The sequence below is a fragment of the Brassica napus genome, chromosome A7, assembly GCF_020379485.1.
Source record: "Brassica napus cultivar Da-Ae chromosome A7, Da-Ae, whole genome shotgun sequence".
Classification (NCBI taxonomy): Eukaryota; Viridiplantae; Streptophyta; class Magnoliopsida; order Brassicales; family Brassicaceae; genus Brassica; species Brassica napus.
In genome coordinates this window covers 19,165,093-19,179,331 of record NC_063440.1, presented here as the reverse complement: position 1 = coordinate 19,179,331, position 14,239 = coordinate 19,165,093, and the positions used below count along the sequence as shown (strand labels likewise).

The 14,239-nt window shown below is 37.9% G+C and overlaps 2 protein-coding genes across 2 annotated transcripts; one reads left to right on the top strand and one right to left on the bottom strand.

The window, feature by feature from the left end:
- The first annotated feature begins 1,500 nt into the window (after positions 1–1,500).
- LOC106354818 (DNA-3-methyladenine glycosylase 1) lies at positions 1,501–3,437 on the top strand. The gene is made up of 5 exons (XM_048735718.1): positions 1,501–2,228; positions 2,490–2,547; positions 2,641–2,724; positions 2,808–2,937; positions 3,022–3,437. The coding sequence occupies exons 1-5, from the start codon at positions 1,841–1,843 to the stop codon at positions 3,283–3,285; spliced, it is 924 nt and encodes a 307-aa protein (XP_048591675.1). The 5' UTR covers positions 1,501–1,840; the 3' UTR covers positions 3,286–3,437.
- On the bottom strand, positions 3,338–5,166 carry LOC106355664 (probable WRKY transcription factor 40). The gene is made up of 4 exons (XM_048735719.1): positions 4,884–5,166; positions 4,126–4,476; positions 3,911–4,027; positions 3,338–3,817 (listed from the first exon to the last, which is right to left on the bottom strand). The coding sequence occupies exons 1-4, from the start codon at positions 4,971–4,973 to the stop codon at positions 3,482–3,484; spliced, it is 894 nt and encodes a 297-aa protein (XP_048591676.1). The 5' UTR covers positions 4,974–5,166; the 3' UTR covers positions 3,338–3,481.
- Positions 5,167–14,239: the final 9,073 nt, after the last annotated feature.

Here is a 14,239-nt window from a genome sequence, read left to right as displayed (position 1 = left end):
TACAAGTTTTACTTTTGAAATGACAAACAATATGTTTGATAGGAAAGCCAAAAAAATGACCAAATTTCTTAGTTATCACAAAAACTTATGACAAAAATAGTACGTAATAAGAAAAAGTTAAAATATTATTTATTAAAATGACCAAGTTTTTTTTGGGTAAGAATGTTAGATTCATGGTTACTATGTTGTTCAGTTTCTCTGCTTCTTGGTTTACTATATTGTTTTGTAGAAAAATTAAAAGCTTGGTAAATTGACAAAGTTATTCTAACCTTAAACTCTACTAACACCCATATTGGAGAAAGATGAAAGTGAAAAGCATGGAGCAACTTCTTCGGTTTCCATAGATTCGAAGGATTTAAAACTCTATTCATGTATTCCAATGACAAAGAAATTGCTAGAGACAAAACTTGAAAATCTCAACACAAAATGGAGGACGATGATGTCATCTGACTCTGTTGAATCATAATTGGTTAATTATGAATCATCTGACTTTTTTTATTGTAAAACATTTCTCACTGTAGAGGTTTCACCATCTAGAAGTGTTATGGTATACGAACCAATGTCATGGCAACACTCATGGAAAATGGTGTGAGTAAAGAAGGAATCAAAATCAACAAATCCTTGTTGTTCTTTGCTGATGATGACTTCAGCAATCGGCTTTAAAATATGTTCAAACCTGGAAAAGAAATGTAGTAAGAACTAAATTCTTAATATGGTTTAAATCAACCTTTATGTAAAGAAGTTTATATGTGCACTCCTCCATTCATTGTCATAAGCTAAGGATCTTTGAGAGTTGTAATACCTGATTTTGATGTTCTTGATATAGAGGAATTGATCTAAATCAGAAGTTTCTCATACCTAAAGATATAGATGTGAGTCATGTGACAATGTATTGGACTATTGGGTAAAAGATTGAGACGAGCAAAGAGGAATTGGTTTAGGAAGTCATTTAATAATTAGTACTACATATCTTGTTTTTCTACTCTTTTATTCTCAGCTTGTGTTATTTTTTTGTACTCAAAACTGATTTTACAGTTACATGGAAAATGCAGCTAGAGCTAGTACATTTCTTTTCTCTACGGAACTGTTGTTGAAACAACTATGACATCATTTGCCCTATAGGCCAAAAAGTAATGATATTAAAAGGAATTTGTCAGTGGACTAACTTAAAACAAATGTCTTGGCGTGGATTAAGATTAATTAATAGTACAAGACAAGAGCCAGAAGACATTCCTGACCTACGTTTAAGTACTGTATAGTAAAATTAAGCAAGGAATATACTTATTTTAAGTCGATGAATCTTAACTCTGATCTTGGACGTTATCGGGTTATGCTGTTTGGATCCGATCTGATGAAACACTCACAGCAAAGTGGCCAAGGCCAACAAAAGATACTTGTCAAATCTAACCGTTTTCTCCGGGTCGGGTCGGACTGCTAATTAGAAAAAGAAGCGAAGGAACCAAACGATGACGTTTAGAAACTAAGACTGGCTAGCTAACGAACGACTTCACTTCATTCCTACTCTTTCTCAGTTCTCACTCTCTCCTCCTCCTTAAATTCGATTCCTTTCGTTCTCAATCGGGAAAGTCATCTCCTTTAGGGCTCTCCCAAGTCAAAAAAAGGATATTTTTTTCTCGTCACTGTTCCAAAGATCTCTCTTTTTGTTTTTAGTATATGTAATAATCAAAGCTTACTCATTCCCGTGATCCTCCGTTAGCAACGTGCCCTCGCCTTTTGATTTCGCTACAACATTTCTTAACAATGTGTAAAGCTTAGTACTTTGATTTTAAGTTCTCTCGGGTCTGTGATTCTCGACAAAAAGTCGGAGACTTTAGGTTCAATGTCGGCTCAACCGCGAGTGGATTCCGCTGACCGAGAATTACGGTCAGTTCTTTGTCCCGCCGGCAACAAGCTGCAGCAGAAACAGCCCGTGAAGAAGCCTCTGTCTGATAACGCGAAAGGCCTAACCTTTACGGCGAAGAAAATGACTCTAAGCCCTTCGATTCTGAGGCGAAACGGTGTCTCCATGAACGCTTCGTATTCCTCGGAGGCGTCTTCTTCGTGCGAGTCGTCTCCGTTGAGTATTGCGTCTTCTTCTAGCGGGAAGAGGGCTTTGCGGCGTAGCGGGTCGAACTCTTCGAGTACTCTGAGAAGGAATCTGACGGAGGAGAGAGGTGATTGCTTCTCTGATGGTCGTAGAAGATGCGCTTGGATCACTCCCAAGTCTGGTAATAACCCTCCCTTTCTCAATGCATTAGTTAGCGTTTACAATTGATGCTTGACTTGTTTAGAATATGAACGTAGAGCTCAAAATCTTTAGTATTGCTTTGTGTTCAGACAGATATCTTTATTGAACAAAGACCACAGAGACAGGAAGTGTAGAGACGAGTTTATTTGTCTTTAACTTTATCTCAGCCTTGAATCTTTTCCTCTGTTATGACTTTTGACTGATGATTTTTGTTTTTTGTTTGTTTTCATGTTAATAATAGACCAATGTTACATTGCTTTCCACGATGAAGAGTGGGGAGTTCCTGTCCATGATGACAAGTACGTGTTCCTCTCTCTCTCTCTCTTTTGCTTTAGCCTGAGAGATGCTCTTTGTGGATTAACAAACCCACACCCTCTTATTCGGTTTTGCAGGAAACTTTTCGAGTTGTTAAGCCTCTCTGGCGCTCTTGCTGAACTATCCTGGAAAGACATCCTTTCCAAAAGACAATCATTCAGGTAACTAGAACCAAAAGTCTTATGGTAACATCATCTTCTTACAAGCTCGAATCTCAAAGTGATTTTTGCTTTTGTTTGCACAGGGAAGTGTTCATGGACTTTGATCCAGTTGCAATATCTGAACTAACCAACAAAAAGATAACATCTCCTGACTCATTACTATCAGAGCAGAAGCTACGGTCCATCCTCGAGAACGCAAACCAAGTTCGCAAGGTAACTTAATATATCCTATAAAACCTCATCATAGGTTGTAATTGTGTGTTATTGACTTTGATTGGTTTTCTTTCTATGATTCAGATAATAGTTGAGTTTGGATCTTTTGACAAGTACATTTGGAACTTCGTTAACCATAAGCCTACTCAGAGTCGGTTCCGGTACCAACGCCAAGTCCCTGCGAAGACTTCCAAAGCTGAGCTGATAAGCAAAGACCTTGTTCGCAGAGGCTTTAGAAGTGTTAGTCCAACTGTTATCTACTCCTTCATGCAAACAGCTGGTCTCACTAACGACCATCTCACTAGCTGCTTCAGACACCACGAGTGCATGCCGAAGGACGAAGCCTAGTTTAACATTGTGCTGCTTAGTTTGTTGTTATGTGTTTGCATGTGTACATGTGTTTTGTTGTCAAACTAGGAGTAGTTTCTTGATTATGTGAGATTGCTTTGAATAACGATTACTTCATGTTACATATAATATATTCTACTCTCTTCGTCTCATATGCCAAATTCAAATCTAAAAACTAATAGAATTTGAAACTAAACTATTTTTCGGTCTGGTTCTGTTGATACAATCTTCCGGTGACAGCTGCTGCTAATGCTGCTGTGAAGTTAGGATCTTTTGTCAAGGAACAAGCCATTTGCTCCACCAAAAGTTTCTGAACTTCTGGAATATCCATTCTTGATGGGCTAGTTACTTTCTTGGATTCAGTCACAGGCTCAGCCAAACTACTACTTCCCTTGGCTGGTGCAGTGTGACCACCAAGAGAGATGTAGCGGTTTAAGCCGTTGTTTGAATCGATCTTTGACGGCATTGGATGGTTATGTTCACCTTCATAAGTAGCTACCAACACGGACTGATCCTCCACACTTCTCTGAACCTGAAGACAATACAAACATAATCAAATTAATATGCCTGACAAGCTAATTCTATTGATTTTTTTTTTTTGTTTCTTAATCTTGATTAGTAGTACCTTCTTTTTGACAGAACAGCTTGGAGCACAAGCACATTTGAAGTAAGCTCTTGGAGATGGGTTGTCTCTAGTCACTTTCTGTCCATATTTCCTCCATTGATACCCATCTTTCACTACCTATAAAGAACACAACTTCTATAATCAATAAAAACATATATAGTTTTTTATAAGATATTAATACCAAATTTACTAGCTAGTTTTCATGAAAAGCTTACGAGGGTAGTGTCAGAAGCTTCGGTCTTGTAATAAACCCTTGAGACATTTTCCTTCACAACAGTCTCTTCTCTCTGCTTCTTCTTGCACAGATACTGACCATCTTGATCCGTAGAGCTACTCTCTGACACTCCACCGATAACCGCAGAGCTAACTGCGTCATCTCTCGCTGGAGATTTGCGTTTCTTGGGAGGACTGGTTTGGTCTCTCTCTGTCATGTTGTTGCTCTTGTTAACATATTCCATCAGCTGTTTCCTCAAGACGTTGTAGTTTTCACACATTAAAGTTAGCATCTCCGAGAGCTTCTTGTTCTCAGCACTCACTCGGTTTAATTCATCCACCAAAGCACTTGTCTACAATGATTCATTTATATATATATATATTGTATGAAGTTAGTAACAAGATGTATTAACATATCATAATCAAATTTATACAGCCTAAAATATGTTGTTACAATCAAATTTCAAGAACTCAACACATGAATTAGTAGCAAAGTCCTTTTTAAGTTCATAAATAAATAAATATATATATATACCAAGTACATATAAAAATCTTTGTGTGCATACATACATATAATATATGTGGGTATGCAAATATCTTTACACATGCAAATATGTAGATATTTGCGATGGTATATAAGAGATATTGATATATACGTTGGTTCATGATAATGAAATACTAACAATTTTCATTAATTAATGATATGTGTTATTGAACTTTTTTGAAGATGTAAAGGATCAAAAGTACGAGAGAAGCATACCGTTGAATCTTCTTTAACTCGCATACGAGTAACACCAATAGTGAGATCTAGAGAAGTATCGACGAAAGAAGATGATGAAGACTGGTCCATGGATGACTCTGCTTGGATCTTGATTCTTGAGGATGGGTATGTGTATATGTGTGGGAGTTCCTTAAGCTGAGGAAAAAGTTGATAGATTCTTGGAAAGAGTCGATCTTATTGGGTTCTTGTTTTTTACTCTTCTGGAATTGTGGAAGGAAGGAATGATTTTTGATTCTATATATAAAGTGAAGTGTTAAAGAGGAAACTAGGTGGAAAGAGAGACGTGAGCAGCATATGCTTTTTCATGTAATAAACTAATGGACATCCTGATCATGTATGTTCCTTTTTACTTTTAGTCTTTAGACTCAACTCGTCTCTCTCGGGTCCACCACACTCGCACACGTGTTTTTTGTCCAATTCTTATTATCATTTATTTGCTAAATTTAATTAATATCTATGTTCTTGATTTTTATTTTATATTTTGGTGACATTTTTTATTTTAACAAGCATATGGTATATGATTCGTTCTGCAGCTGTCGACTAAATATAATTCTAAAATTATTTCCACGTTTTCCTTACTCCTTGGAGGCAACAACCAAGATGTAAAATTTAAAACGTCTATCATTTCAATAAAATAAACGAATAGAGAAATGATTTAGCAGAGACCTATGCTATAGCCACATGTGATTTTCTTATATAAACTTAACTAAAGCTTGATTCAATACATGCATAATGTATTATTATACTAAATTGTCATGGAGGTTGACTAATAATAGACCTAAACATTAGACAATAATTATAATATGCCTTACAAGTGTTTCAAAGAAAATGCCTTAAAAAGAAGGAAAAAATTAGAATGTATGTTCTTAAATACATAAGTAATGATTATGCACTAAGGACCAAATAAATGATCAACTGTTGGTTTATGATACTGAAATGTATAAAAAGCATGCTTAATTTGAAAGATTAATATTTGTTTACGGTTGGCGAGAATAATAATTTGTGCCATGGGTACAGTACTAGTATAATCGCAATGTGTATAGTAATACTATAACAGAGTGCGGAACGTGGTTTATATGTTTCTAATGCGAGTCACTATAAATAATTGGGAGATTCTTCTTTGGCAGTCGTTATCGTTAGTATTTAATTATGTAAACGTGTGCCTTGTTCAGTTGTTCGGTCAAAGTCAAGCCGACACGGCTTGTCAGAAATATATATTGACCTCAACCATATCCACTAGAAACTTGACTGATCCAGAGATGGAAATGGAATCATCATGTACCGATCATTTTGGACTTTCTGTTGCATTACAATAATATATTCTTTATACCTTTTACATTTCTTTCTACTTACAGTTATTTTATTACTACCATTATCAATTTGGAGTATCCTAGATCTATAGAAGAATCTAGACTAATTTTCAAGGTGGACTTCCACAAATGAATCATATATCTCTTTGAGTATTCAAATAAATTATAAGCAATGGATTCATATCCACGTAGCCACGTAATAAAGTGTAGCAAAATGTCTTCGAACTAATGTTTCTAAACAACCTAAATTCTATCTACCACTAGATAACCATCACGTGGTTTCCGCATACAATTATTTGTAGAGTTCATATAAAAAATCTCATGCATCCAAGAGAACTTATTAGCTTGTATATAATTCGGTACAGTTAAGCGGTTTAGCTATAGTTGATACTTGTATATAAGCTACACTTGTAATCATTTTGTGATAAATGAGATTAAGATATTATTTGGTATTAGAACTCATTTTAAAAATTTAGGCCTCTTTTACGAATAATTTTATAAGATTTCATATGAATCTAGCTAGTTTTAATTAGTTTATTTATGCCTCTTTTATGAATTTGAATCACGCATAGTAGTTTATTGTGTTGTCCTTGTTTTATTTGCCAAGGTAACACAAATTTAGGCCTTGTAAATCCTAAAGCTTTCACATATATGATATTCATATTTTAGCAAACGAAAAAGTTTATTTCGACATAATAGTGTTTATACACTTCTAAGACGTAATATATAACGTTTTTGGGGAGAAATGTAATATATAATGTATATTTTATGTAGTACAATTATATCCAAATTAGTTTCTTCAATTTTCAACATACGTCACCGTATAATAAAAATCGACGTTAAAAATCGACGTTACGACGGACACTTTGTTAGCCAAACCAATGAAAATATTTTTATTTAATTTGTTTTCCAATTTATGTGTACAGTACTTTAGCTATTTGTAGAACAGTATTAGAGTTGAAAGTTTGTTTTACACTTTTCTATTTGTGGTATTATTCTGTATCTTGGACCTCTCTAGAGATGCATTGAACTTAAAGGAACAAAAAAAAGGCTCAATTCAAGGGTTCATGAACTAACAAAGGATCTACAACTTGTGTTGTCTATTAAATAATAATATGTTGTTCTTAATTCCTCTTGCCTTTTTGGAATGGTCTTTTGCTTTGTGTTCTTAGTGCCTATGTTCACTTAATATTACGACCAAGTATGAAAAGTGAAAACCAAAGACTATTCCTAAATCTTAGATTATAATCTTTTGTTTTTTGTTTCTTCGATATCACGCGTTATCTTTTCTTCCTAATTTAGTAGTTCATTTTCTTACGTTGCTAGATGAAAAAGGCTGCATAATACATTGCCTCTTTTTATAGATGTGATATATTTCAATAAACTAACTCCAATCATTTTTTTCAAAAAATAAAAAACTAACTCCAATCATGGAAATCCGTTTTGGAAAATATATATAGAAATTAACTTCATTGCGTATTTACAAGACTTCAATAGAACTGGAGCATAACTTATGTGTAACGAGTGAAATACAATATAAATTCAAATTGATAACTCATGGGTCGATCTTGGCAGATTTAGTAGTTTAGGATAGAGTGTTAAAGACTAAATAGGTGTTTTGATTTCGTGGTTACAGCATAAAAATGATGTCATATGTATCCACATACAGACATGTGTTATTATAGTCTTAGCCATCAGAGTAACTATGTGTTTCCGTAAATTACACGTTTTTCTTTGACATCTAATGTGAATATAAATATTTAATTCCAGTTGTCCAAATTAGCAATTATTTTTTTGGTCATTTGTCTGTTTTGTTCTCTTGAAATAATAATATTTGTTTCTTTATGGTGGATGGCCGACCAAAACCAAAAAGGACTTGTCAAGGAATAATAATATAATACGGTCTCAACTGATTCATTCAAATATCCTCGTGACGAATTCATTGGAAGAGTCTAATAGACCAGACAATACAATGCAGTATATGCACGAACGTGTCTCTAAATACATGGATATGTCTGATAGGTTCAAGCATACTTATGAGAGGAGAAGGTTTAAGCAGAAGGAAGTGAAGAAGGGAGAGGAGTGACGGGAAATGAAGAGTGAAATGGTGGTTAACAAATAAAGTGGAGACACGTGTGAGATAGTAAAGGAAGTATAAATACTCGTATTGTTTCTGTTATACGGTTATCGTTGATTACAATTGTTAACCTTAGCATATGAGCTAGGTCTACTCAGGTGATGAGAGTAGAGTGATACTCAGGTGATAGAGTATCACGACGGTTGTAATTCTCGAATCTATTCATCAATATACATCGTTATTCAGTAGATCCGATCTTTGATCTTATCAATTGGTGCGGTGAAACTGTTTCGGAACACGCGGCGACGAAGGCGAGTGCGATTCCTGGTGGTTACAGTTCGTTGTGACGGTTTGACACGCGATCGATCTCCGAAGGTGTGCGCTCGAGTGATTGACGACGATCGCCGTTCCGATTGAAGCTTCCGACGATTCGTGCGATGTCGAAAGCAAAGATGGTTCCAACGGAACCGAGCGTCGGCTCGGAGGAGGAGTTTGAGATAGAAGAGCAAGATATGACGATGGATTTCTTACGCGGCGGTTACGTACGATTGAATCGCGCTTTGAAGGAATCAGAGGCGAAACAGGAGACTGTGAGTCAAGAACTGCGAGCGATGCGGCAGATCTTGGAGAGATTGGATCCACAAGGGGGACGTCAGTCACAGTTTCAACCGGGAACGTCACAGAATCAGGTACATTCGTCTAACTGGGAACGTAACCGGGAAGATTATCCGCTAGGTTATCGATCTGGGAATTTGAACCTTGCTACTCGAGATTCGATGTTGCAAAAGATACAGATGCCTGTGTTCTCCGGGAAGCAACCGTATGTGTGGATTACTGAAGTGGAACGTTGGTTCAGCATTGGAAGATATGAGGATAGAGAGAAATTGGAGTTGATAGGGTTGAGTTTGGATGGTCCTGTGAAGAAATGGTTTGGCTGGGAACTGAAAAGGAGGGGATTTCAGAGCTGGCAGGAGTTCAAGGATAAGCTAGTTCTCAGGTTCACTGAATCAATTGAAGAAGAACCTGCTAGCCGTCTGTTTGCAATCAAGCAAACTGGTTCTGTAGCTGACTACATTTCAGAATTTGAGGAGTTATCCGAATTGGTACCAGGATTGGATGATGAGTTTCTTATAAGGATATTCTACAACGGTCTCAATCAGGAAATGAAAGAAGTTATCAGGATGAAGGAACCTAAGGGGTTAGAGAATCATATCGCAGCAGTATTAAGAATGGAGACGAGCGCGTTCTGTAAGGTGGTCAGTGATAAGAGCAAATCAGAGGAAGGATCTCAACAGCAGTCCAAGTCACATGTTTTGAAGTCATCATCGGGTTATAACTCACATCGTCATTGGACTGATAATGAGAACAGAAAGGGTCACACAACGCCTTCTGCATCTATGCAAAAGAAAGAGGCCAATACTCAGACATCATCTTCTGAACTGCGTCCACGGATGAAACATTCTAAAGAAGAACTGGATCGAATGAGAAAGGAATTTATTTGCTTCAGATGCGGAGCGAATGGATGGACCAGAGCGCATAAATGTCCTAATAAAGAGTTGCGCATTATCACTGTGGTAAATGGGTTGGAGATGGAGGTTATTGACGAAGTCGACAATGAAGAAGAGGAAACGATAGTGTATACTCCAGCTCAACAACTCGCTATACTATCACTTAACTCGTTTTTGGGAATTCATTCTCCAAAGACGACAAAACTGTATGGGAAAATCAACAAAACCAACGTCATTGTTATGTTGGATAGTGGTGCTTCCCATAATTTCATAACACCTGATACGGTGCAGAGGCTCAAATTGAAAGTTTGTGCTGATCCGAGCCTCGACATTCTGCTAGGCAATGGAGTGACAGTCAAAGGCGCAGGGGTCTGCAAGTCTGTCACATTCAGTTTAGCGGATACCGAATTCATTTCGGATTTCATAGCTTTGGAATTGGGAATGGTTGATGTTATTTTAGGCATTCAGTGGCTGGAGACATTGGGAAAATGCGAGGTAGATTGGAAGGAGCAGGAACTGTCCTTTATGTATAACAATACTAAAGTGACATTGTTCGGAGATCCAAACCTGCATTGTTCCTCATTCTCTTTTAAGTCACTGTCTCCTATCTCTAATGCTGATACACGAGGAAGAGGAGCACTGGTGCTATCAGCAAGCGAGGTGACACCAAACATTCCAGAAATTCCGAGAAAGCTGCAGACATTGTTGGACAAGTTTGATCATGTATTCGCAATACCAACGGGTTTACCTCCTTTCCGTGGGTATGATCATTCCATTAACTTGCTTCCAGGAGTGTCTGCAATCTCTGTGCGTCCCTATCGATATCCACATTCCACAAAAGCAATCATGGAGAAGATGGTGGGAGATATGCTCGATGCGGGGATAATCAGAGTGAGTACGAGTCCCTTTTCAAGTCCTGTCCTGCTAGTCAAAAAGAAAGATGGCTCATGGCGTTTCTGTATAGACTACCGAGCAGTGAATAAGGTGACAGTACCAGACAAGTTCCCAATACCGGTGATTGATCAATTATTGGATGAACTACATGGAGCGACAGTCTTTTCGAAAATCGATTTACGCGCAGGTTATCACCAAATCCGTATGAAGGAAGCTGATATTGAAAAGACTGCATTCAGGACGGTAGAAGGCCACTACGAGTTCTTAGTTATGCCTTTCGGTCTGACGAACGCTCCTGCAACATTTCAGGCCTTGATGAACTCTATCTTCAAACCATATCTCAGAGTGTTCATCTTGGTATTTTTCGATGACGTGTTGATCTATAGCCGTAATGAAGAAGATCATCTGAGGCATTTGCAGATCGTGTTGGAGATATTGGCTACACAGAAACTGTTTGCAAACTTGAAGAAATGTTCGTTTGGATTGTCTCAAGTTGAGTACTTGGGCCATATTATTTCCAAAACTGGTGTGGCAACAGATACAAACAAGACAGCGAGCATGCGAGAGTGGCCGATTCCTAAAACGGTTAAGCAACTGCGGGGATTCTTGGGGCTCACGGGTTATTACAGAAATTATGTGAAAGGGTATGGTATAATAGCTCGGCCCCTGACAGAATTATTGAAAAAAGACAGTTTTGCGTGGTCTGGCGAAGCTCAAGCAGCATTTGAGAAATTAAAGTCTGCAATGGTGTCAGCTCCAGTTTTAGCATTACCAGATTTCACAAAACCGTTTATAATCGAGACAGATGCATCAGGCTTCGGTGTGGGGGCGGTGTTAATGCAGGACAAACGTCCACTGGCGTATTTTAGTCATGGTCTAACCGCAAGAGAAAGTTTGAAACCAGCATATGAACGTGAACTTATGGCAGTGGTTATGGCAGTGTTGAAATGGAAACACTACTTACTGGGCAGGAAGTTTGTAGTACATACGGATCAGAGAAGTCTTAAGTACCTGCTGGAGCAAAAGGAAGTCAACATGGAATATCAGAAGTGGCTAACAAAGTTATTAGGGTACGACTTTGACATTGTTTACAAACCAGGGTGCGAGAATAAAGCTGCTGACGGGTTATCACGGATAGAAAGAGAAGAGTTGTTATTAAAGGGGGCTCAGTGTTTCGCATTAACAGTTCCGACGGTGATACAGTTGCAAGAAATATATAAGGAGATTGCTGAAGATGTGGAGTTACAGAGATTAACGACGTTGGTGAAGCGCGGAGAATTATCAAATCCACATTATCGGGTGGTCGATGACAGGTTATGGTATAAACAGAGGCTGGTGTTACCAAAGTCGTCAACATCAATTCCACTGATATTGTTTGAATGTCATGATGGGAAGATCGGTGGTCACTCGGGAGTTCTAAAGACGGTTAAGAGAGTTCAAACGATGTTCCATTGGGAGGGCTTGTTTAAGGCAGTACAACAGTATGTATCTGAGTGTGGGGTATGTCAAACTCACAAGTATTCAACATTATCTCCAGCAGGACTACTCCAACCGTTACCGATTCCAATGCGTATATGGGAGGATATTTCGATGGATTTTGTGGAGGGTTTACCGACATCTCAGGGTTTTAATGTGATCATGGTTGTGGTGGATAGATTGAGTAAGTATAGTCATTTCATTGGCTTAAAACATCCGTTTACAGCAGTGGATGTGGCTTCGAAGTTCATGGCAGAAGTTGTACGACTACATGGGTTTCCAAAGACAGTGGTTTCAGACCGTGACAGAATTTTCTTGAGCAGTTTTTGGAAAGATTTGTTTCGACTATCAGGCACTAAACTGAAGTATAGTACAGCGTTTCATCCGCAAACAGATGGCCAAACAGAGGTCCTTAACCGTTGTATGGAGACTTATCTTCGCTGCTTTGCTTCAGGACATCCGAAAACGTGGTATAAATTTTTGGCTTGGTCTGAACTTTGGTACAACACTTCGTATCACACGGCATTGAAGACAACACCGTTCCACGTGGTTTATGGAAGAGAGCCTCCGAAATTAGTGCGTTTTGAAGAAGGATCGACTCAGAACTTTGATTTGGAAACGAATTTGCGAGAACGAGATGCGATGTTATCACAGATTAAACAACACTTGACACGAGCTCAAGCTATTATGAAGGCACAAGCGGATAAACATCGCAGAGATGTGCAGTTTTCAGTGGGTGATCTCGTCTATTTGAAGCTGAAACCATTCCGTCAAAATACTGTGGTTAGGCGTTATTGTCAGAAGCTTGCCGCCAAGTATTTTGGTCCCTATGAGATCACAGAACGCGTAGGCAAGGTGGCGTATCGGTTGAGACTTCCTCAAGAGTCTAAGATTCATCCTGTTTTTCATATTTCACAGTTAAAAGCCGCTTTGGGTCAGGATCACTTAGCCCAAACAGTACCTCCCGCGTGCACAGACTTGGAGAACATAGTGATGGAACCAGCAGAGGTGTTAGCATCGCGGGTACGAGAGGATGGTATTGTTGAGCTGTTGGTACGTTGGCAGAACTCAGTGGATCATGAGAATTCTTGGATGCTGTTGGCGGAGTTTGAAGGCAATTTTCCGGATTACAAGCTTGAGGGCAAGCTTGCTCTCAATGGGGGGAGTATTGATAGGTTCAAGCATACTTATGAGAGGAGAAGGTTTAAGCAGAAGGAAGTGAAGAAGGGAGAGGAGTGACGGGAAATGAAGAGTGAAATGGTGGTTAACAAATAAAGTGGAGACACGTGTGAGATAGTAAAGGAAGTATAAATACTCGTATTGTTTCTGTTATACGGTTATCGTTGATTACAATTGTTAACCTTAGCATATGAGCTAGGTCTACTCAGGTGATGAGAGTAGAGTGATACTCAGGTGATAGAGTATCACGACGGTTGTAATTCTCGAATCTATTCATCAATATACATCGTTATTCAGTAGATCCGATCTTTGATCTTATCAATGTCCCGTCCTAAAATTTATGGAGTATGAAACAATTACTAAATAATCAATACGTACATTTAACTTAGTCCATTTAGAAGTTGAATGATTATATTATATTAACCACTAATATTTTTAAAGTTATAGGCGAATGTTTCATTTTGCACTATCTTTATATGTGGGCTTTGTAACAATTCAGCTGACCGTGGTGGTCATCTACTGTTTCATTATCCTTTCATTTGGTTAATTAGGAGAAAAACAGGTCACTGATCCTGTTAGAAATTGAACATGCAATAAAGGCAATGCTAGAGATTCAAGAAAGAAACTATTACGTACTTGTAACCTGGCAATGCTTAATCTAAAGGTAGTCTGGTTCGAGAGAAACGTGAAGATCCTCTCAGATGCTTCAATCCTGGCTTTCCACAACTTGATCTCCACCCTCTGTGCAAAGCCCATTTTATATCTATTAGTTTTTTTTTTTGTCTAAATGTTAAGATTTATACCATTTTTTAGAGTTTACATGTTGTGAATCACAACTTATTACAAGAAAGAAAAAGAGCAAGAGAGCACTAGAAAGTAAAGAGAGTAGCT

What these genes read in the sequence shown, in the direction of transcription:
- LOC106354818 (XM_048735718.1), top strand. Translation starts at nt 1,841, where the DNA reads ATGTCGGCTCAACCGCGAGTGGATTCCGCTGACCGAGAATTACGGTCA. An exon ending in TTGGATCACTCCCAAGTCTG is followed by an intron (nt 2,229 to 2,489) that starts GTAATAACCCTC and finishes TGTTAATAATAG; the next exon opens with ACCAATGTTACATTGCTTTC. An exon ending in ACGCAAACCAAGTTCGCAAG is followed by an intron (nt 2,938 to 3,021) that starts GTAACTTAATAT and finishes TCTATGATTCAG; the next exon opens with ATAATAGTTGAGTTTGGATC.
- LOC106355664 (XM_048735719.1), bottom strand. Translation starts at nt 4,973, where the DNA reads ATGGACCAGTCTTCATCATCTTCTTTCGTCGATACTTCTCTAGATCTC. An exon ending in GAGTTAAAGAAGATTCAACG is followed by an intron (nt 4,477 to 4,883) that starts GTATGCTTCTCT and finishes GAATCATTGTAG; the next exon opens with ACAAGTGCTTTGGTGGATGA. An exon ending in GCTGTTCTGTCAAAAAGAAG is followed by an intron (nt 3,818 to 3,910) that starts GTACTACTAATC and finishes TATTGTCTTCAG; the next exon opens with GTTCAGAGAAGTGTGGAGGA.